This window comes from Carassius gibelio, chromosome B18 (assembly GCF_023724105.1).
Source record: "Carassius gibelio isolate Cgi1373 ecotype wild population from Czech Republic chromosome B18, carGib1.2-hapl.c, whole genome shotgun sequence".
Classification (NCBI taxonomy): domain Eukaryota; kingdom Metazoa; phylum Chordata; class Actinopteri; order Cypriniformes; family Cyprinidae; genus Carassius; species Carassius gibelio.
The window spans coordinates 2,175,615-2,197,810 of NC_068413.1; the positions used below are offsets into that span (position 1 = coordinate 2,175,615).

Consider the following 22,196-nt stretch of genomic DNA (forward strand, 5'->3'; position numbering starts at 1 on the left):
TTTATGACCTTATTTCAGTGACTTAGTTTTACACTAACCACGCATAATCCTCAAAAACAAAATCATACATACATGATATTCACATATTATTGTAGCCCAGTTTGTACTGAATACTGACTTTAGCCATGTTTATGTTTAGAAGCAACTGAAAAAAGCACAAACCTCAGAGGGTTAATACCTAATGCATCAATTCATCAATTCATCAATCATCAATTCTAAACAGACTGACTGGCTTTATGCAGACAAACCAAGTATTTTACATATTCTGCCTCTAATGCCTTTCCATGTACAGTAGGGTGGATCGGAATTAAAGGTGGATTAAAAGTTATAAAGTATATAAACTGGTGCAGACTTCATGCTGATGAGTCAAAAATCTAAAAACTCAGATGTGCCAGATATATTAGAGTGAGTCTGCTGGCCCGTCCCATGACAAACATTGCCTGTGTTAGAGTCATGCATTCAATCACACTGCTTTATAAGCCTTCAAGTTACTAAAGCAACCAACTGTAATGGTAGAGTTTATTTATTTCAAACGTGAGCATAAAACACGTTTAGGCATTTTGTTAATGCCTGCGGAAAAAGTCCAAATATAATGACGTGGCATTTGCATCCTGCTTTATTATAGTCCAGGCTTTTTGCCAATGCTGTGTATCACTATTATATTCACGTCGGGTTAACAAAAGATGTTAACTATAAGGACAAGGGTAGTGCCTTGTAACTTAAAAGTATTTTAAACAGGAATTTTTAGTGCTCTGGCGCCTAAAAGCTGACACATATATGTTATACAATGTTTATTACACAGCATTTTTGTTTATAGTGAAGAGCATAAATTATGAATGTAACACAAACATGTGTTTCCAGCTGGTATAAACCGCAGCTGACGCAGTGCGTGCCAAAGCCTGGAGCCAAACTGTGTCTGTGTGTGTGTGTGTGTGAAGCTGCCCACATTATGATGAGCTGTATTTAAATCCGCTCCTGCCTTAGTGAACTGAGTTCGCTGGGAAAGAGCAGAACAATTTGTGATCCCTGAATGATTTAAAGAGCTGAAGTGGATGACACCGTGTGAGGAGGTCATGAAGGTAATATATTCATGCGTTACACTTAGTTTCATAAAACCAATAAATCCTGTTCCTCATTCTGCTCTCATATATCAGATTCGGTGGAAATTGCAGCAGATACCAGATGTTTATAGATCCTCCATAAATCCGGTTGGTAAGTTCACAACATACAGTAAAACACAATTCCTGTTTCCAATGTCATTTTGGTGCAATAGCAAAATATACTTATTTACGGATTTTCAAACAATAGTTTTTGCAAAAATAATCTTATGTTCGAGTAACACTAATAAATATATACAAATACTTCACAGATCAGTGATTCCCATTTCCACTAAGTACTATAGTAATCAAAGCTATTGTTATTGCTGTATTAAATAAACACATTTTTGGATAATAAAATAATGGTACAATAAATGTTCACAACTTTCAGCACGTTTATTATTGTTTAGTTCCTTTCTTTTCCAGTGACAATGCTGGTTAAAAAGTTGTTTTAGAAACCAATAAATGAAAAACGATAGAGTTTTCTCAGAAAAGATAGTGGTGCATGTTATTTTTCATTTAAAGATTACACTGTACATCTAAATATGCATATGTAATAAACAATATACAGTGTAATATATAGTATTTGTCTTTAAAGAAGGAATTCTAATCACAACCAAAATAAGTAACGATTTAATAATCATTATTTGCACATCGAACCTAACTTATACCTATATTAACTTATAATAGTCATATAAGAGTGTTTTATAAAAGTGACCGACAATATTTACAGTGAATGAGACTATCACGAAACAACGACGAACTCAACTCAACGCATTTCTATTGTCTCCGGTGTGAAACCGTTCAGTAGAACTATCGGAAAAACTCTTATCTCAAACTTTAAAATCACCAGTGTAATGAAGTTCAGGTCAGTACAGTATATCCACACTCGTCTGAGTACTCAGTATACACTACAGTAGCCTAAACACAGCCGACTTCACAAGTAGGCGAACTGAAAATATACCGGCACAAATGCCGCATCCGCACTGCAACTGTCGCCATCTGTTAATAAACTCTTTTACACCGTAAATAAAGTTCGTATTAGATCTTACCTGTATTACTGTGAAATCATACGTGTCCTATAATCATCATATGTCGGATGTGTGGTCTATAATTACACAAAGAGAAGGAGAGAGACAGAGCCGCAGAGATGAGCAGAGCGATCCAACATTTGAACCGAGTCACTGAGAACTGAGAGAAACACGTCACAGCGCGCGCATGCAGCATGAGCTTCACCCTTCACCTCGCTCGCGCGCCCTCTGTCTGTCTCTGTCTCGCTGTTCTTTTCTTCGAAGATGTAACTTAGCGCATTGCATTGTCAAAACAGTGTCAAGTAATGTTACAGCCTACAGTAAGAAAAGGGGAAAATTAATTTAAAAATATATAAAATCCTGAAAAAAGATTCACTTAAAGGACTTATTTTAAAGAGACCCTAAAATGAAAATCTGATGAATAAACAAACTAATCTAGAATTTTAGTTGAACTTTATAAGACACTGGTGTTGATAATAAATGACATTCATTTAGCATGATAACCAAGCAAAATAGTCTATTTCTCTGTGTGGCATGTGAGACAAAGCAAACATCTCACCTTCTATTTCAAATAAATAGTGTTTACATGTTCTACTCAGTTTTTCATGTTTCAGTTTCTCCATTGCGTATGTGTGGAATGCACTCATAAACACATGCTGCAGGGCAGTTTAACACAATCTCACACTCATTTCTTGTGTTTATGGGTGTGCTTCAACAATGGACCCTATACAGCTAAAACAAGCAAATTCAGCACTGAAAATGATAGTTACTTTAGTGATTTCACTCTGAATTCATTTGAATAAACCATATAGTTGAATGCGACAAAAAACTAACAAGCAGCCATCCAGTGAAATGTGCATGAAAATAAATATCTAAACATTATAATGTCTGTAATAAGTTTATAAATGACATGTAAACCCACCTGCCTTTAAAATGTGATAGCACAGTTAAATTAACACAACAATTATAATTGCATTTAGGTTTAAACATCTTAACCAACTGAACAGCTGTGAATTAAACATATATTTTATATTTGACATTTTTTCAGCTTCAATAACCCAACATAACGGTTCATTTTAAACTGCTGAAAACATTAAAAACTTAAAGCAATGGGTGACAAAATATATTTTGTTGCCTGTTCTATATATATATATATATATATATATATATATATATATATGTGTGTGTGTGTGTGTGTGTGTGTGTGTGTGTGTGTGTTAATTTAACTGTGCTATCACATTTTAAAGGCATAAACACTATTCAGTTGAAATAGAAGGTGAGATGTTTGCTTTGTCTCACGTGCCACACAGAGAAAGAGACTATTTTGCTTGGTTATCATGCTAAATGAATGTCATTTTTATTATCAACACCAGTGTCTTATAAAGTTCAACTAAAATTCTAGATTAGTTTGTTTATTCATCAGAACATATTCAGAGACATTTAGCATTAGAAGTGAATCCGCTGATTAAAATACATTAACTGATGGACTGGAATGGTGTGGATTATTGTGATGTTTTAATCAGCTGTTTAGACTCTCGTTCTGACGGCACCCATTCACTGCAGGGGATCCAGTGCTGAGCAAGAGATGTAATGCTAAATGTCTCATCTATATCTTGGATGGCCTGTGGGTAGGCCCTATGTCAATTTTGGGTCCGAATAAAACCAGATCTCACACACAAACCATGAACTGCAGGGTCAGGCGATGAACATTCATTGCATGACATTATAAAGCTTTCTTTGTGCCCTCACACAACTAGTTCGCTGTGAGATGACGTGAATTGGTCTTGTGTGTTTCATTTCGATTGTATGATAACAGTCATTCAGAACCATGAGCTGCTGACACACCAGCAACACAAGCCCTGTCTTTTATATAAACTCTTTTATTCAGTAAGGATGAATTTAACTGATCACAAGTGACAGTATAGTGATTCATAATCATACAAAGATTTCTATTTCAAATAAATACTGTTAGTTTTCAACAATTATAATCAGCATATTAGTAATAATAATGATTTCTGAGACATCAAGTAACTGAAGACTGGAGTTATGATTCTTAAAATTTCAGCTTTGATTCCAGGAATAAATTCAATTTTAAAATATATTGAAATAGAAAATAGTTATTTTACATTTTAATAATATTTCTAAATGTATTTTTTACTGACTAAAAAAATGCAGCCTTTAAATACATAATTGTCCTTACCCTCCTTAAAATTATTTGGGCCTGTTGTGACCGAATCATACATTTTAGACTGACAACAGAATAAAGCTTTTGAAAGTTATTTTAATCGGTAACTAGGTGATGATTCACACTTAAATCTTGTTTTATTGCTTACGGGAGGAAATTATAAAAGCAGTGATTGAAACTATTAACTGTAAATCAACACCTAGCTGTTGATGAATCTCAAATGGATTTTCACAGCAATGCACATAAAAACAGAAGCCAAAAGAGTGCAGTATAATATTGATGCAATTAAAACTGATTAAAACTGCAATTAAAACTGATTTTAAAAATGTAGTTTCATAAAACTGTGATACCTACAAGTTACTGCAAGAGGAATAGTAAGAGTCTACATTTTTTATATTATTATTTAATATCACATTTTTTTATTCTATTCAGACACATCTCTGGCACCCAAAGAATTTACCTTTTCAAAAAAATCTGAAGTCTTATTTTGGGCCAAAATATTCATAAACTGCAATGACTGGAGAGATTGTGCTTGAGTGTGTTTGTAAATGAATGAACAGAGCCTCTGGATTCTGGCATCAGTGAATGTTTAATTACAAAGAAACGCACAGTGACAAAATAGGACAACGGTGTGAAATAAGCATGACGACTGTTACAGGATCCACAGACGCCGAGCTGCTTCTCTTCTCTTCTTCTAAAATACTGGAATAGATTTAATTTAAATGAGACGGCACATGCCCAATGAGGAAAAAAAAATAGACAAAAATACTTATAAAAATATGCCATTAGATTCATATGAACAATCGTGGACTGTGAGAGCACTATGTACAGGCAATATATACCAATATTTACAAAAAACATTGATGACGTCTTTCACTAGAAAGGGGCTGAGAGGGTCACTTACAACAGTAAGACTCGACTTAGGACTATCATCACTTATTGATTTAGATGTTTGATTAAAAAGCAAGAAATGCAGAGTCAGTATATGAAAATATGATTCTCTGAGGATCCCGTTTGTAGTAAGAAGTTATCTTCTGCAACGCTTTGACATTTCTACCTGCGAGTTCTTGCCACTAGCATTCACAGCTACTCAACAAAATAATCGATAAAACATCATTAATCCATGCATGATGCATTCTGGGAAATGTCTGACTTCACATTCTTCAGGTGAGAGACAATTTGGGTGGGACGCGGTTCTTTCCAGACAAACTAAGGCAGCTGAAATTGCTCATTGAACAGGAAGTCAGGCAGAGCGGTTTAGTGTTTAATTGTCTGTCTTAAGCGGCCACAAGCAACCGAAGGGCTGCAACCCGTCTGACTTCATTTTTGAGTTCATCTCTCAACTGCAAACTCTGTATGTCAAATCGACACAACATCGTTTTTAAGAAACAACACAATTCCCTTTCCTGAATTAACATGCTGATGAAAACAACCACTGAAATTACACAGCTGTTCATCGGTGAATCTCACCAATCATGTCTAGCTGTATTTCATCCCAAAATTTAAAGAATTTTACATTAAATTACATTTTTATTTTATTTGATGTTTTTTGTATTTTTTTTAAATTTGTTTTACATTATTTTAATGGCAATCAATTACATTTCCCCCAAATTTCAATTACCGTAATGCAAATAAATAGAACTGTAATGGGAAAAAAATAAGTACAATAAAGTACAAACCATTGTATTAGTATAGTGATTTGCAACTTTTTCATTTCACAATTCTGACTTGAGTTCACATCTTGTAATTCTTACTTTGTTCTCAGAATTGCATGAAATAAACTTATATTATAAAGTTAATAAGTCATTTTAAGAATTGTGAGAAACTCTCAATTTGAAGAATGTTTTTTTGTTTTTCTTCAGATTTGGACTTCAGCTTTTCTTTTCTTTTTCTTCAGAATTTTTTTTTTTTTTTTATTCAATGGTTTCCACACCACAGTATTTGCTGGATTCAATTAAATCAAAATTCAAATAAAGTTGTATTACAGTAATGTGAATAATCACAATTTTAAGAAATTAAAGGGAAATTACAATGAAAATAATGACATGATGAGAAAAAAAAAAGCTTTATTAATTTCGGGTGAAATATGACCTGGATGCTTCTTTGTGAGAGTAATTTTCCTAAAATCTTACAAATGCAACCTCACTGACCCAACTTGAGTTGAGCATCAAAATCTTTCAGTAGAGAAAAACGCCAGACTACTTTATTTATAAATTAAGTGCTATAAAAAAAAAGACTTAACTAAAAATGAAAAAACATAAATACTGTACAAAAGTTTGTCGTCACAATACCTATATATGGAATGTCATTGCTGTTCTTTTACATAACATAGTGAAGTCTCATTTTTTTATACATAAAAAGATTTGATAACCAAAAGAATAAAGTGATAATGTGTAATAACTCTGACTGTGAGTTTGTTGATTACTGAAGTAGTAAAGTGTGTGTGTCATATAGCGGTTTGTAGGTACTCCAACCTTATATTGCACATTGGTTACATTAGATACATTACACTCATCTCGCTTTAACAATAACCTCTTCATTCTCCAATGAAATCACAGTCTGTCAAGACCAGTAGTGGACCGAGTGTGCAGACTGATGAAGTGAAGGATGAAAGACCTGTCTTTCCACTTTGTACGTCCATCCAAATTACCCACAATCCTCCCTGCCTCGTGTGATGCATTCAAGCCCACCCTCTATCCAACAATTCTTGCTTCCTTTCATTTAAACATCTCCTTTTCCTCCTTTTTCTCTTCAAGGTAATGACAATTTCTTCCGCTTTTTAGTTTTTTTTAAGTTTCAACACAACATTCAAAAGCAGCCACAGGAAACACCACATGGCAAGCGAGATCGAGAAATTTTACATAAAGAAACGAAATGACACATTACACAACCTAACGAAAAACAAACACCCCATTGGTTGACGTTTTACACGCTCATGCACAATGCATCAGAGAACAGGAAGGGGCGGGGCTTCAGGGAGAAGTGCGTGGGTTGGTCCAGCGGCTTGTCTGTCGAGGGGGCGGGGCTTCTGCTACACACGCCACAGCAGTAAGTGGTTGGTGCTGTCGTCCCGCCCCACCGTCTCGCTGCTATTGGTCAGTCTGAAGTCTTCATAGCCGTCGCCGCCGCTGATGACCAGCAGGTTGGATTTGGCGGGCAGGAGGATGGAGGCGCGCCGTCGGGAGGAGTCTCGTCTCTGCAGGCCTCCGCTGCTGCTCTCTGAGCTGTTCTGTGCGGAGCTCACTATAATCGAAATTCAGGACACACACACATATGTTTGTTATGTAAGGTCACTGTGCCATATTTTATTGATAGCCTCTATTGGAAGCATCCAATCACAAGCATTAATCAGACCCTTGAAACTCTTGTTTTTAAAACACTCAGTGGTTGATTGACAGTTTTTTCTGTTGTTTGGGATGCTTTCGTGTTTACACGGCAAATGAAATGATCGCATATGTCCCTGAGCTTTAGAAACGGTTTGTGTAAACGGTTCTGAATCAGTTTACACTTGTCTTGGCACTGACTATTTGAGATGGCTAAATTAAATTCAATATTTTATATTATTTTGCAAGGCCATAATTGGGTGTTATTTTGAATACCACAACACACAAAGTATATTTTTTTAATAATAAATAAAGTGTGTATTAGCTAGACTTTATTTATGAATCTTTCTTTTGTACAAAAATGCATTTCCTAGCCAAACAATTACTATAAAACATAACACAAGTGGAATAACAAAAGAAAAATAACAAGGTACATTTCAGCTCACTTTAAAAAACAAAGAAAATAAAGTACTAGCTAAAAACACAAACAAAAAAGCACATGTTTTTATAAAACATATTTACATTATGATTATTATTATTATTAACCATGTGTTTGTGTTTTTTATAAATCCCATAACATTTATAGAATTATTTTTTTTAAATATTATCATATACCATACAGTGTAATATGGTCATTTTTTAAAATATACTACTACATATAAATTGTTATTTCTATGAACAAATTACAAATAAAATTTACACATTATTGACACTGAAAAGAACAGTTTAAGTCTCAACTGTACTCCTAATACTCTTATTTTACCTTAAGCGATAAAACACATAAAACAGATCAGTGTCTGCAGGTTTCCGTATTCTCATAATGCACTTAGAAATTTGGTTGCCAGATCCTCTGTTAATTTTACCCACACTGCAACAGAGACTTACCTGATTCGGCCGGCGGTGGGAAGTTGACGTCAAAGCCCTCTGGCAGCTCAATGCAGGTGAGGAAGCGGACGTGTCCCGTGTGTCCGTGGGCCGAGCCCATGGGGAGGAGGGGAGCACGCAGCGAGCCCGGCCCAGTGCTGGAGGACACGGGTGGGATGGCCAGAGTCAGGACCACCCCTGCACTGGTGCCGATCCACAGCAGGTCCTTACACGCCAGAAGAGCCGTGATCCGCAAACACGCTGCTTTGTGCTGCCGGATAATAGCATCAGAGCCTAAAAGAAGAAAAAAGAGACAGGGATTTGATTTGATTTGATTAGGAAACATTATTTATCAAAAATCAGTGCTATTTTATTATAGGTAATATACTATTATAGCCAAAATAAGCATTTTTACTGAACAGTGTAACCTGCTAAGACACACACACACATTGTTAGTATTATTTGTGTATTATTACAGTATTTAATGATATTTAACGGCTAAAAGTGTTATTTTTTTTATAAATTTTTTATTCATTTGTTTTTTTTATAACACTGTATAAAATCAGCTCTAAGAATCCACATTTGTTTTTGTGTTTTTTTTAGCTTGACTGAGATAAAAACCATAATGCCGCTTTGCATCATATTTGTTACTTAATACTTATTCCTTAATAATTTGATTCCAAAAACAGCATCTGTTTTGCTCAAGCACATCAAATTTCCAAAAAAAATTTTGTAGCTTTTTTGTTTTTGACAACCATTTGTGCAGTGAAGTCTTTTATTGGTAGAAAAAACACCACAAACACATGATTCCTGTCTGAATCTGAGCCAGATTATGGTTAGTTTAATGCTCAGCCTGTTTTGATACGTACAAATGAATCTAAACGCAATTCCAGATCAGAATTATGGTCAGAGCCAGAAGAAAATGCAAACAGGAGCCAAATGTTTTCTGCAATATCTGAGGTGTTTCACTGCATCCAAACAGCCACAGAAAATGACAGATTTATTTTTTAAAGTTCTTTGACATTTAATGACATTTAAGGAGTATTTGAACATATCTTCCCATTCCTTTGCTGATTTTAAGTAAAATTATACTTCTTTAATGCTTTTTTGTCATGAAAACCACAGCATGTGATATTTGACTGCTTTTGTCATTTTGATAAATATTAAAACTGATATACGTACATATAAAGTTTGAAAAACCTTTATTCTTATTTTGTGAAAAGAAAAAAAAACTATGTAATGAAAACGTTTTTAATAGATTTTTTTTTACTCAGCCATGCATATATATAAAAAGCATTTGCAGAAGAGGCATAATTTGACCTAATCTGATGATGCTGGTATTAATGCACACTAAACAGTACCTGCAAGCATCTTGTGCACGGCTGGTGCCACGTCGACCTCCGTCAGGCTCTCGTAGGTGGAGGCGTGATAGAGTCGCACATGAGCGCTGCCCTGCAGAGCGATCCACACACCTTTACCACAGCTCACGATACTGGTGACACAGCGCCCGCTGTCCTGAGCCACCTGGAACGAGTGCTGGACAACACATCCAAACACAATGTGCATCAATGTCTACCGCTCTTCAGAAACGTGATTCCGTTCGATTGTAGTTGTCATACTTGAAACTTTTGATACTCAAGTCAAATGTATTACCAAAGCAGCTTCAAAGAAACAATCAGGACAATAACAGTTTTAATGTTGCAAAATGAATCAGTTATGAACGTAATTCAATGCGAGATGTAAAGCAGCTCTACAGAAGACAAGTGTCATTGTTTTGCTCGATTGTGCTTCAGTTCAGTTCAGTAACTGTCAATGCTGCAAAGCCATTCATTTATAAAACAAATTTAATTTCAGCTGTAAAGCAGCTCTGTAAAACACAACAGTGACATTATTCAGCTCAGTTCAGTGTGAATGTTGATTTACTTCCTTTCAATAGCCATGTGAATATTAGTGTCAATATTCAGTTCTCATCTGATGATGTCAATGCAGGTATATCTATAATATTACTGAAAATTAATTGTCTTCTAATGCTTGTGACCCAGATAGGATTTTCTCTTTTCTGAAAAAAAAAAAAAAAACTTATTGACTTTGCTCTCAGGGTATATATAATGACCCCCTCTTCCTCCTCCTCCTCAAAAAAACAAACATTTATATATATATATATATTTTGTGATTTTTTTTCCCACCTTGTTACATTTGTGGTGTTTCTAGTATAAATTCATTTACAAAATGATTTGTAAATTTCTCTTATGCTATATTATTACCAAATCCTGGATACATGTTTTTTTTGTCAGCTTGTTTACTTTTAATTAGCACATGTTTTGTATTTCATTTTGAAACTGATTGTTCATAAACCTGACTGATCTGAGGCTGAGCGCATGGACCTCAGTTTATGAGTGAATTAAAAAATGATCCACAAATGATGCTAATGCATTCAAAAACTGTGATGCAAACGCTCCGATCAATGAGGGCTATGATCATTCTGTTCCAAAAACAAACACAGAACCAGCATTAATTGAAAAAACAGAAGTTGGCAAAAATATTGAATACGAGAATAGTTAATAATATAGCATAATGCAAGATTTACAAGCAGTTTTTCAAGGCCTGTTCATTTTTGACCCCATCAGTTGAAGGATTTCCAGCACAAGACTAAAAAAGTATGTGCCTGTGGTTTGCGTCTGACCTCTTGTGCTAAAGTGCTGGTGTTGATGATAAGGACTCGGTTCTGACAGCCACACCACAGTTTTCCCGCCACAGGAACCATTTTGGTCACCGGTCCAGTTGGAGAGCCCAGACACAGTGTTTGAGAGCTCTGAGGATCCCAGAAACTTCCTGTTGTGTAGAAAAGCAGAGAGCGTTGGTGTAAATCACTCTTATCAGTTATAACTGAATCACTCTGGATGCATCTGAGCTCACCTGCCTCCCTCTGGTAAACAATCACCTCTCCGTTCGCCAGGGACACAAACACTTTGTTGTCAAGATACCTGGGAAATAAAAAAAGGTGTTCAGTCTCCATGCAGACGTTGCGTCAGATCACTGAGGAGGAAGCTGCTTACAGGATACACAGGATAGAAGCAGAGTGTTGCATCTTCATACTGTTCTTCCTGTTTCTGATGTTGTCTGACGACTGGTACACATGAATACTGAAAGAAACCACATGATTACACTTATGAAATATGACATTTATGTCCTTAGGTGTTTACTGGTAATCATAAACGTATGTTGAAAGGTTTTGGGGTCACTTTTAAATATATAAAAAATCTCTAATGCTCACCAAGGATGCACTCATTTGATTGAAAATAAAGTAATCTATTGTGAACTTTATTCCCGGGACAAAAAGCTGAATTTTCAGCATCATTTCTCCAGTCTTCAGAGTCACATGATCCTTCAGAAATCAGTCTAATATGCTGATATTATTAGGAATTAAAATAGATTATATATACAGGGATCAAGTCAAATGCTCTCGAAGTCACAAGGACTGGTTTTTTGTTTGTTTTGACTTTCAACTGGCAGTGAGGCGAGAACTAATGCTCCACACCTGCTTGTGTGACGCACAGAGAGAGAGAGAGGGGGAGAGAGAGAGAGAGAGAGAGAGGGAGAGACAGACATAGAGAGAGAGAGAGAGAGAGAGGGGGGGGGGAAGAAGGAGAAAGCAAATGTTTGTGTGGAGAGTGGCAGGATGCACTGAGGACAAGGGCAGGTCTGAGCTTGAGATACTGGTTAGTAAACGGGTGTACTGTTGTCAGATCAGGGTCACCTGAGGTGAGAATTAAACCCCAGACAGAAGGAACAGCAGGGGGGTGTTTTGTGTGTTTAAATGCCATTACGTCTGTGTGTGCTACTATCGTTCGACTTTTAATACGGCCCATGGTCTTTGAATGCTGCTTAAAATTTGAACAGTTTGTCATTATTTAATAGATCATTAATTTAACATTCAAATAGTCAGAACTTTCATGAAAAGGAAATGTTCATTCTTGAATGAAATATCTAATATACATTGTGGCAGGTCTTCCAGCCAGTTCTATCAGACCTTTAAAATTAATCCAGAACGCGGCAGCAAGATTAATTTTTAATGAGCCGAAAAGAATACACGTCACACCTCTGTTTATCAGTTTGCACTGGCTCCCAACAGCTGCTCGCATTAAACTCAAGACATTGATGTTCGCAAAGAAAACCAGCACTGGCTCTGTATGACGTTATATGTGTGCCTCAATCCTGAGCGAGTAATTGTACGTTTTAAGCACCGAGAACTATATTTTGCAAGCACATTGCATCATATTTTGAACAGAAATTGACAATCGCAAAAAAAAACATTCGTTTGAGCAAAGAAAAAACGATTCCGTGCTCAATAGATGTATTTGCTTGTTTGCTATTATCCAAATTAACAAGCAGTAATAACTCCTCTCACGCAGTTTACTCAGGTGCTCTCTCACAAACTTATTCTAAGCCATCTTCAAGAATCAGCTAAAAACACATCTCTTCCATCTTTATTTGGACCTCTAACATTAGCACTCTCTATTCTAATTCTATTCTTTATTTAAAGAAAAAAAACTTGCCCCTTTAAGACTTAGCACCCTATTTATTTACTAGCAGCCTGTTTTCTTAAACCTCAAAAAATAAAAAAATAAATAACCCCAGCTTGACTAATCTTTTTGCATTCTGTCTCCATTTTTTATTATACAATTAACAAAAGTAATAAAGTCCTCTAACACCAGCTTCCTCTATTCATTTACCTTTTTAATTTAAAATTTATTTATTATATGATTTAAAAAACATTGCTATAGACTTATTATAGCACTTGTATATCATTGCTCTTTTGTCGAGTTTGATTGCTTTCATTGTGTTCATTTGTAAGATGCTTTGGATAACAGCATCTGCAAAGTGACTAAATGTAAATTTAAATGTATTCATGTATTCATTACTTAGCCCATAATAAACTTTTTTATTGTTATGTGTTGTTATATTAAAGGGGTTTGGTTTATGCTGATATAGTAAAGCTATAAGTAATACAAAACTAAATCATATTAAAATAGCCAAATCAAGAATCGCTCTACCATTACAGAAGTGATTTATTCTGTCATGCAGTGACCCACCAGCCGTCCTCAGTCCCGAGCCAGACGGAGCTCTGATACGCCTCGGGGTCGATGCTCAGCAGGTCCTCCAGACTGGCACGGGTGAAGGAGCCTCGACTGGACCGCCGCATGGCTCGGCCGTCCATGGGACTGTCTGCACTGAGCCGAGGACCCCCGAATGAGCTCGGGACGGGGAACTCCTGCTCCTCCTCGGAGCTGGTGGTCTCGGTGGCCATGTCCTTTGAAACTGCTGCTTCATCATCTGAGAGAAACAAATAAATGCAAGACATCATCAGTAAGACACCAACCACAAACATGAGCGAGCATATGTGATTTAGAGACTCACTGCCGAAGCTGGATGAGATGGTGGAACGGGAGGCTTGGCTCTGCAGTGTGGATGAAGGGCTGGGAGAGTCTTCATCATCGCTGTCGTCGCTATCGAAGGGCACGAGCTCTGCGGCGGGGACCGCGGCCGGCTCGCTGAGCTCCAGAGACGAGCCGGAGATGCAGATGTGGAGCTGGGGTTGTGCAGACGCAGCAGGGTTTGACTCGGACGGAGCGGAGGGGGTGGAATGACCCAGACGCTCTCTGCAGAATGGACATTTTTGCACTTGCAAATTGCTTATATGTGTAAAAAATTACTAGAACATAGCATACTACATATACTATGCTATTGAGGTGAACTTGTTTTAAAAGTCATAATCATTTAAATAAACACACACACACACACACACACATATACAGTGGGGCTCGAAAGTTTGGGCACCCCTTGCAGAATCTGTGAAAATATGAGTAATTTTCAAAAAATAAGAGAGATCATACTAAATGCATGTTATTTTTATTTAGTACTGTCCTGAGTAAGATATTGTACATAAAAGATATTAACATTTAGTCCACAAGACAAAAAAAATGATGAAATTATTAAAATAACCCCACTCAAAAGTTAGTACTGTGTTCTGTTACCTGATGATCCTCGACTGTCTTTCTGTTTTGTGATGGTTGAGCATGAGTCCCTTGTTTGTTCTGAACAGTTAAACTGAGCAGCGTTCTTCAGAAAAATCTTTAAAGTCCTGCAGATTCTTCAGTTTTCCAGCATCTTTGCATATTTGAACCCTTTCCAGCAGTGACTTTATGATTTTGAGATGCATCTTATCACACTGAGGACATTTGAGGAACTCAAACACAACTATTTAAAAAGATTCAAACATTCACTGATGCTCCAGAAGGAAACAAGATGGATTAAGAGCTGGGGGGTGAAAACTTTTGGAATTTGAAGATCAATGTAAATTGTACTTAATTTGTGTACCGGGAAACATACAAGTATCTTCTGCTGCTTACAAAGGGCAAAACTAAATGAAAAAAAATTATATTTCAACAAAATTAAACAAATTTGGCCATCTCCATCGTGTTCAAAAGTTTTCACCCCCCAGCTCTTAATGCATCTTGTTTCCTTCTGGAGCATCAGTGAATGTTTGAATCTTTTTTAAATAGTTGTGTTTGAGTTCCTCAAATGTCCTCAGTCTGAAAAGATGCATCTCAAAATCATAAAGTCACTGCTGGAAAGGGTTCAAATATGCAAAGATGCTGGAAAACTGAAGAATCTGCAGGACTTTAAAGATTTTTCTGAAGAACGCTGCTCAGTTTAACTGTTCAGAACAAACAAGGGACTCATGCACAACCATCACAAAACAGAAAGACAGTCGAGGATCATCAGGTAACAGAACACAGTACTAAGAACCAAGGGTTCCCAAACTTTTGAGTAGGGTTATTTTAATAATTTCATCATTTCTTTTGTCTTGTGGACTAAATGTTAATATCTTTTATGTACAATATCTTACTCAGGACAGTACTAAATAAAAATAACATGCATTTAGTATGATCTCTCTTATTTTTTGAAAATTACTCATATTTTCACAGATTCTGCAAGGGGTGCCCAAACTTTCGAGCCCCACTGTATATATATAAAGTGCTGTCAAATGATTAATCGTGATTAATTGCATCAGAAATTAAAGTTTTTGCTCACGTGCGTGTGTGTATTGTTTCTTTATTATATATTGAAATGGATATACATATATATTTATATTTAATATACTAAAAAAAAATTCTTAAATATATACATGCAAGTGTTTGTATTGATATATACATAATAAACATACACTATGCCCACATTATGCAAGGAAAAACTTTTATTTTGTATGCGATTAATCACGATTCATCGTTTGACAGCACTTACAGTATATACTATATACACACACACACACACACATACACACACACATAAACCTGACCAATAACTACGATAAATTAGCACTATTAGAACAGCTGGTTTATTATTAGTCTTAAACAGGAGAGTTGTTAAGCGGGTGTGTTTAGGGTCTCACCTGTTCTTCAGGCCCGGCACGGCTGCGATGCAGATGATGCGAGCGGAGCAGACGGCGATGCAGGCCTCCACCGTGGGCTCGTCCCGGATGTTCAGCAGACACACCTGACCCACGTAGCCATCGCTGTTACACACCCACACCTCATACGTGTTCTCTGGACAGCTGTGACTGGGGGAGGCGCAGGAGAACTGCATCCCGCTGCGCGTCTTCATGATGGGAATGGCCTTCAGGAACTCAGGGTTCCACTGGTCTTTGTTCATGGCTGGACAAAAGATGGGAAACAGCGTGCTTTTGAGGAAAACCTAGGGATTGTCATCAATGTATTGCCTATTTGTCTTTTCTATGAACACACACCCCATATTTGTTAGACTAACGTGAGGATTTATTAACCTTCTCAAGAATGTAGGCTCTATTTCTTAGGTGTTATAAAGAATATTGTGCAGTTTGGCATTTGCATTGAATTTATACTAAAAGTTCTGTTTTTCTTTAATATATGCTGTATTTATTGGATTTCCAGACTCTTTGGGCTATGCATAAATGTGACCCTGGAGCACAAAAGCAGTCTTAAGTCTCTGGTATATTTGTAGCAATAGCCAACAATACATTGTATGGCTCAAAATTATAGATTTTTGCACCCTCAGATTCCAGATTTTCAAATAGTTGTATCTCAGCCAAATATTGTCCTATTATTTATTATTATTATGCCACTTATGACAAGTTCCGTGGTCCAAGGTCACAAATATATATTGCTATCTTTCCATGAATAGCCTAACAAATGCTATATACATATATATTCACAAAGAATTTATATAGTATGGACATTTTTTTTTATAAAAAAAAAAAAAGAAGAATTTATATAGAAAAATTATATGTTTTTATTTATTTATATTTATTTTATGTATATTATTATATATTTTTTACATATATTAAATTCAATAAATAATACTAAGTCAATGCTGGAATCTGAACAAAAAAGTCAACACAAAGTGTGTAAGAGAAAATAGTAATTTCTCTGGAGGGAAGTACTGATTTGATGTGACTTGCTCTCAGATCGCTGTACATTATTAAAATAGAAACAGAGGGTCAGCTCTGATGATTTACCGAGCTTCTTCTTGGCCTCCTCGAAGGCCTGCTCGAAGTTACTGCGGGTGTCAGGGCTGCTGAACTCAAAGATGAAGGTGGTCTCGGCTGAAGTGCTGGTCAGCTCTAGTTTAGTGGGCAGTAACGTCATGCTGAAGGCCAGAGACTGTTTATCTGCCAGCTCCCGGTGAACCGACGCCATCAGATCCTTTATCACATCGTCTAGACTCTAACACACACACACTTAAGAATATTACATCTATTCCAAGGAAGAGGCAAATAAAGTCTGGCATAAGCTTAACAGTCAAAAAACAAAAAAAAAAAACATTAGATCATTTCTCGTTAAAGTTGATAAGTCTGTCTATTTTTGTATCTTAAATACGCACAAATATGGTTGCATTTTATTTTTTTGCATGCACCATTGTTTGTGAAAGTGAAGCTGATGCAAGTATTCCACACTAAAGGTAAACACAGTTCAGAAAACTAGACCGACCTGATGAGGGAAACTGAGGGTTTCTGACAGTTTGCTTATTTGGCCCAGCGTGCTGAGATCTTCATCCAGACGGCCGATGGTTTTCTGGATGTTTTCTCTGTTAGTGGCTTGATTAGAACCTGTGATGAAGAAACCATATCAGGTCAGTAAAGACCATCAAAGTTCAATTAAGTGTTATGGAATAGAACATAAAAGGGGTTAATAAATAAATAAATAATGCATACATTCAAACAGTTAAATAAATAAAAAAAATAATAAAAACTTGAATAAATACCAGAAAATAACAACATAAAATTAAATAAATAATACATAAAACAAATGAATCCATTTAAATAATTCATAATAATTAGAATTAACATTATATCAATTAAAATAAATAAAATGGGTACTAAATACTACTGCTAATTTAGATATTATATATTAAAAAAACATGGCAAAGATGTAAAACATGTCATACTGATTGTGTGAGATAATAGCAGTACCTTTAACCACCTCGATGTCTTCTAAGGGCAGTTTCCACAGGAACTTATATTTACTGGAGGTGTCAATGACACTAGCAGCCGAGTATCTGGAAGAGAAGCAGAGAGAAGATTTTTCCCAGCATGAGTTGATGTGGGTTAACAATTAATGAATCTACAGTGCTTTGTCCTTCTGTAACCAGATGCATTTCCTTATAAGTATCGATGTCCTGGAAATCACTTAAGATGAAAGCGCATGCTAAATATGATTATTTATGTGGTGTTTCCAAGACAGTCCACTATTCAGAAATGAAATGCATTTCTTTTGTCCATCAGAAGAGAAGAGCTCAGGGACTCTGGGGTTTGTTTTCCCAGGCCCTCCTCACATCTCTGCACTATTAAAAGACAACTCACAGACTCATGGAGCTCCGGCGCAGAGATCCAGACTTCCTCTTCAGCGTGGTGCAGATGAGCAGATCGCTGAACAGAAACAGAGAGCGGTCCTTCTTACCGCCCACCGTTTTCTACAGAGAAGGACAGAGGTTCAGGAAGCTCATACGTTTGCACAAAGTGATCTGATTTCTTGAGTTTATTTGTGCTCACCGCTTCCACCACCATCTCTTGTCTCAGAAACTTCCTCTGTGGATTCAGGATCTGACAGGAAAAAGAAAAACATTATTAGATATAGCCGAGGGGAAACTAGCCTTACACACTACTGTAGCATGTTTGTGTGGAATCAGCGTGAAAACAAAACTGTAAATGCATTAAAAAAACAAGATTATTTTCAGTTGACATATTGAAATTTTTTTTTTTTTTTTAGCAAATGTTTAACAAATTGTGATTTTTTTCACAAAACAAGACTTGATATCTTATGGCGAGGCATGTTATTTAAATAGAACTTTTCATTTATGATGATTAAAGGCATTTTTTTAAATAATAAAAGATGCATAAGAAAAAAAAAATGTTGTTTAAATATTTAATTTACTCAACATGAAACAGATTTCACAATAAAAACTGTTAATTCACTGCAAAGATTATTTTCTTACTTAACCAGTACAAATATCTAAACATAAGATGTTAAATGTCTTGTTTTCAAAAAAAAAAAAAAAAAACCTTACATTTTTTTTTTAAAGATTTAATTTACATATTAGAACCAATAATAAAAAAAAAAGTGTCTTAAAAAATCTCAGAGTGCTCTCTCACATGCTCCACGCCCTCGATGTGCGCCTCGATCTCCTGCATGACGCGCGTCTCTTTCTCCAGCTCCTCCGCCGTGCGCCGGCCCTTGTTGATCCTCTCAGCCAATCTCTTGATGTTCTTCTGGGCGTCCAGCAGAAACAGGTAATCAGGATGATCTTCAGGAGTGTGCTTCAGAAGATCCTGATCCATACAAACATTGTGTCATTGAAAAACTAAACTACCAGAGTTACAGGCAGTCCCTAAAAAGACACTTCTAAACTGGATCCGTTCAGTCCTAGAGATTCAAGGGATGTATATTATAGCAGAATCACAATTCATCTTTAACATTAACAAACCAGATAATGAGTAAATATGAAGCATTTTAGCTAGTTGCTAAATGGTGGTCACATACTAAACATACAGGGGTTGACTGATTTAGGAAAAGTACGTAAAATTGCATTTTTCTGATAAAAACTGAGAATGTGATGTTTTGTGTGTGTGTTTTAAACAGCTCCAGGTTTGTTGTACTTTAACCATTGTTTTTAATCTGCCAGTACTCTAACAGTAGTATAATAATAAAATATAATAATAATAATAAATAATAAATATATTAATAACTACTACTATTACTATTATTATTAAATAAATTTAAAAAGAGAATATATATATATATATATATATATATATATATATATATATATATATATATATATATATTTTTTTTTTTTTTTTTTTTTTTTTACAATAAAACAGTAACACTACAATACTAAAATGTATGTCCTAATTTCAAACATTAAATCTTTCAGTTTTTATTTAGGGGCAAATCTGCCAAAGTTAGGTTTATGAATGTTTCTCATTACAAATGTGTTGAAATGGATGGCATGTGTTTTATTCCAAAATGAACATTAAGAGACTGAAATTGTGTGTTTTCATAAGCTACAAGGAAATGGCTGTGAATTTACACAGTAACAAACACGCTGTGCATGTTTAAATAAAATGCAGTCTTTGCAATTTGGTAATTCTAAGTCATATTGCAACTTCGATTGTACTTCAATGAATCATTCAGCCCTGCCTGATGTGTTCCAAACCAGCCCAAATACATGAAAAGACATGTTATCAATAAAAAAACTAACAAGACACAAAAATGCAAAACTAATAGGGAGGTTAGTGTCACCTTAACCAGCAGCTCGTATCGTGGGATCCGCTGCACGGGCTTTATCATCAGATCACCCAGAGCTTGTTTCTCTTTATTCTCACGCATGCTTTGCTGAAGAGGAAAGAGAGAGAATAAGAGAGATGCAAACAAAACAAAACGGTTAACAAGGACAACTGCACTTTATCATTTACAGTTCATCCAACCAAGCTTTACTAGATAACTTAGTTTTAGTTCAGTTTGAGGAGGGACCACTAGAGGGAAGCAACCCTCGAAACTGTCAAACATGTTATGATTCAGCTGAGAACACATGAAAGCATAAACATGCATATGAAATCAGTAAGGAAATTATGTGTGTGCATATATAAATGAGAAATGTTTCTTTGGCAATTAACTAAAATAAGTTCAATAGTCTATTACTAAAACTAAGACTGAAAAAGAAATTAAAACAAAAAATAAGACGATAAATTCTTTTTGAAAACATTAATAAATAGTGCAAATAATACTAAAATAACCAGTTAAACATCACGTGCATAACCATCTCTGGCAATATATCATGTCCTAGAGGGGATAATTGTAGTGTAAAAGTATGAAGGCGTAATGTACCTCTAGAAACTTCAGGAAAGCAGGCTTGGCCTCCTTGGCGATTCTCACGGCATCTTTGGCATTCATGAAGTTGTCGATGTACGCTGAATAAATATTGGCGAGGATCTCTTTGGAAAACTGTGAGGAGAAAGCAGAGACATTATCAGCACTGAACAGAACAGCTGTGCACCTTTACTACAAACTCTTCTCATCCCTAGCTTGAAAATCACTGATGGAAACCTGTTCAAGAGCAATAATGTCTTTAAACAATTCTGAACCAGCACTCAGGTTTCCTCATGTCTAGTATTTAGTTGCACATGAATGTAATATAACAAACATAATTAAATAATGGGAATGACCCGTTTTGTTTCTGGTTATCTTGACTTCAGCATGTGACTTGGATTGCATGTTATTTAATAAAAGTAATAAAATAAGATAATGCCCCTTTCTTGTAACTTGTACTGTACAGATGCATCTCACAGATTTCAAATGGGAAAAATACAAATGAGAAAAATGTCTCCTAGAGCCATTACAAAAACAGAAACATTACAAAACATCAATGAAAAATACAGTAAGTTACACTCGAATTACAACATCAGTGTAGGCATGAGCATCAGAGACGGATCCACTGGGACTCCTGTTCAATCTCACAGGGTTCAGTGCAAGCCTGAAGCGACAAAGATCCTCAGAGAAACTCCTAGAGCTAACTACCTGAGAGTTAGTCAGAGCCTATAAAAATCCTGCATTTGATGTGTGCACATGAATGTGACAGGAACGACTAAACTACACTGAACTAGCAGAGGGGCAGACAGAATAAAAGAGACACAGAGACACTGCATCCCAATCAGCATGCTTACACAGCACACTAAAAGTGATGGGAAATACATAGACTACAGTTCCACAGTTTGGCCTTGTTGAGATTTTTTAATATTTTTGAAAGAAGTGTTTTATACTGACCAAGGCTGCATGTATTTAATTTAAAAAAAGTAAAAATGATTTAAAAAAAAAAAGTAAATATTATTGCAATTAAATTTATATCGTAATATATTTATTTCTGTGCTGAAAAGCTGAATTTCCAGCATCATTCTTCCAGTCTTCAGTGTCACACGATCTTCAGAAATCATTCTAATATGATGACTTACTGCTCAAGAGACATTTCTGACTATGATCATATTGAATACAGTTCTGCTGCTCCATATTTTTGCAGAAACCATACTGCATTTTATTTTTCGGGATTCTTTCATGAAAAGAAAGTTATAAAGACAAGCATTTATTTAAAAAATGTAAAATTCTAA

General features: G+C 35.8%; 2 protein-coding genes across 2 annotated transcripts in view; both read right to left on the reverse strand.

Moving 5' to 3' along the window:
- Nucleotides 1-2,315, reverse strand: part of relt (RELT TNF receptor) — a 29,693-nt gene extending 27,378 nt beyond the window's left edge. The window contains exon 1 of the mRNA XM_052581580.1: nt 2,150-2,315. The gene's annotated coding sequence lies outside the window, so the exon portion shown is untranslated. The remainder of the gene's footprint in view (nt 1-2,149) is intronic.
- A 2,568-nt stretch (nt 2,316-4,883) lies between these two features.
- Nucleotides 4,884-22,196, reverse strand: part of LOC127977322 (rho guanine nucleotide exchange factor 17) — a 73,325-nt gene continuing 56,012 nt past the window's right edge. Inside the window, exons 5-21 of the mRNA XM_052582174.1 lie at nt 20,923-21,039; nt 20,338-20,430; nt 19,188-19,364; nt 18,588-18,638; nt 18,399-18,508; nt 18,009-18,094; nt 17,527-17,645; nt 17,055-17,262; nt 15,954-16,215; nt 13,919-14,160; nt 13,594-13,834; nt 11,557-11,643; nt 11,417-11,484; nt 11,184-11,332; nt 9,862-10,036; nt 8,522-8,794; nt 4,884-7,556 (exon numbers count right to left, since the gene is read on the reverse strand). Of these exons, the coding sequence (XP_052438134.1) occupies nt 7,345-7,556; nt 8,522-8,794; nt 9,862-10,036; nt 11,184-11,332; nt 11,417-11,484; nt 11,557-11,643; nt 13,594-13,834; nt 13,919-14,160; nt 15,954-16,215; nt 17,055-17,262; nt 17,527-17,645; nt 18,009-18,094; nt 18,399-18,508; nt 18,588-18,638; nt 19,188-19,364; nt 20,338-20,430; nt 20,923-21,039 (2,670 nt within the window). The 3' untranslated portion in view covers nt 4,884-7,344. The remainder of the gene's footprint in view (nt 7,557-8,521; nt 8,795-9,861; nt 10,037-11,183; nt 11,333-11,416; nt 11,485-11,556; nt 11,644-13,593; nt 13,835-13,918; nt 14,161-15,953; nt 16,216-17,054; nt 17,263-17,526; nt 17,646-18,008; nt 18,095-18,398; nt 18,509-18,587; nt 18,639-19,187; nt 19,365-20,337; nt 20,431-20,922; nt 21,040-22,196) is intronic.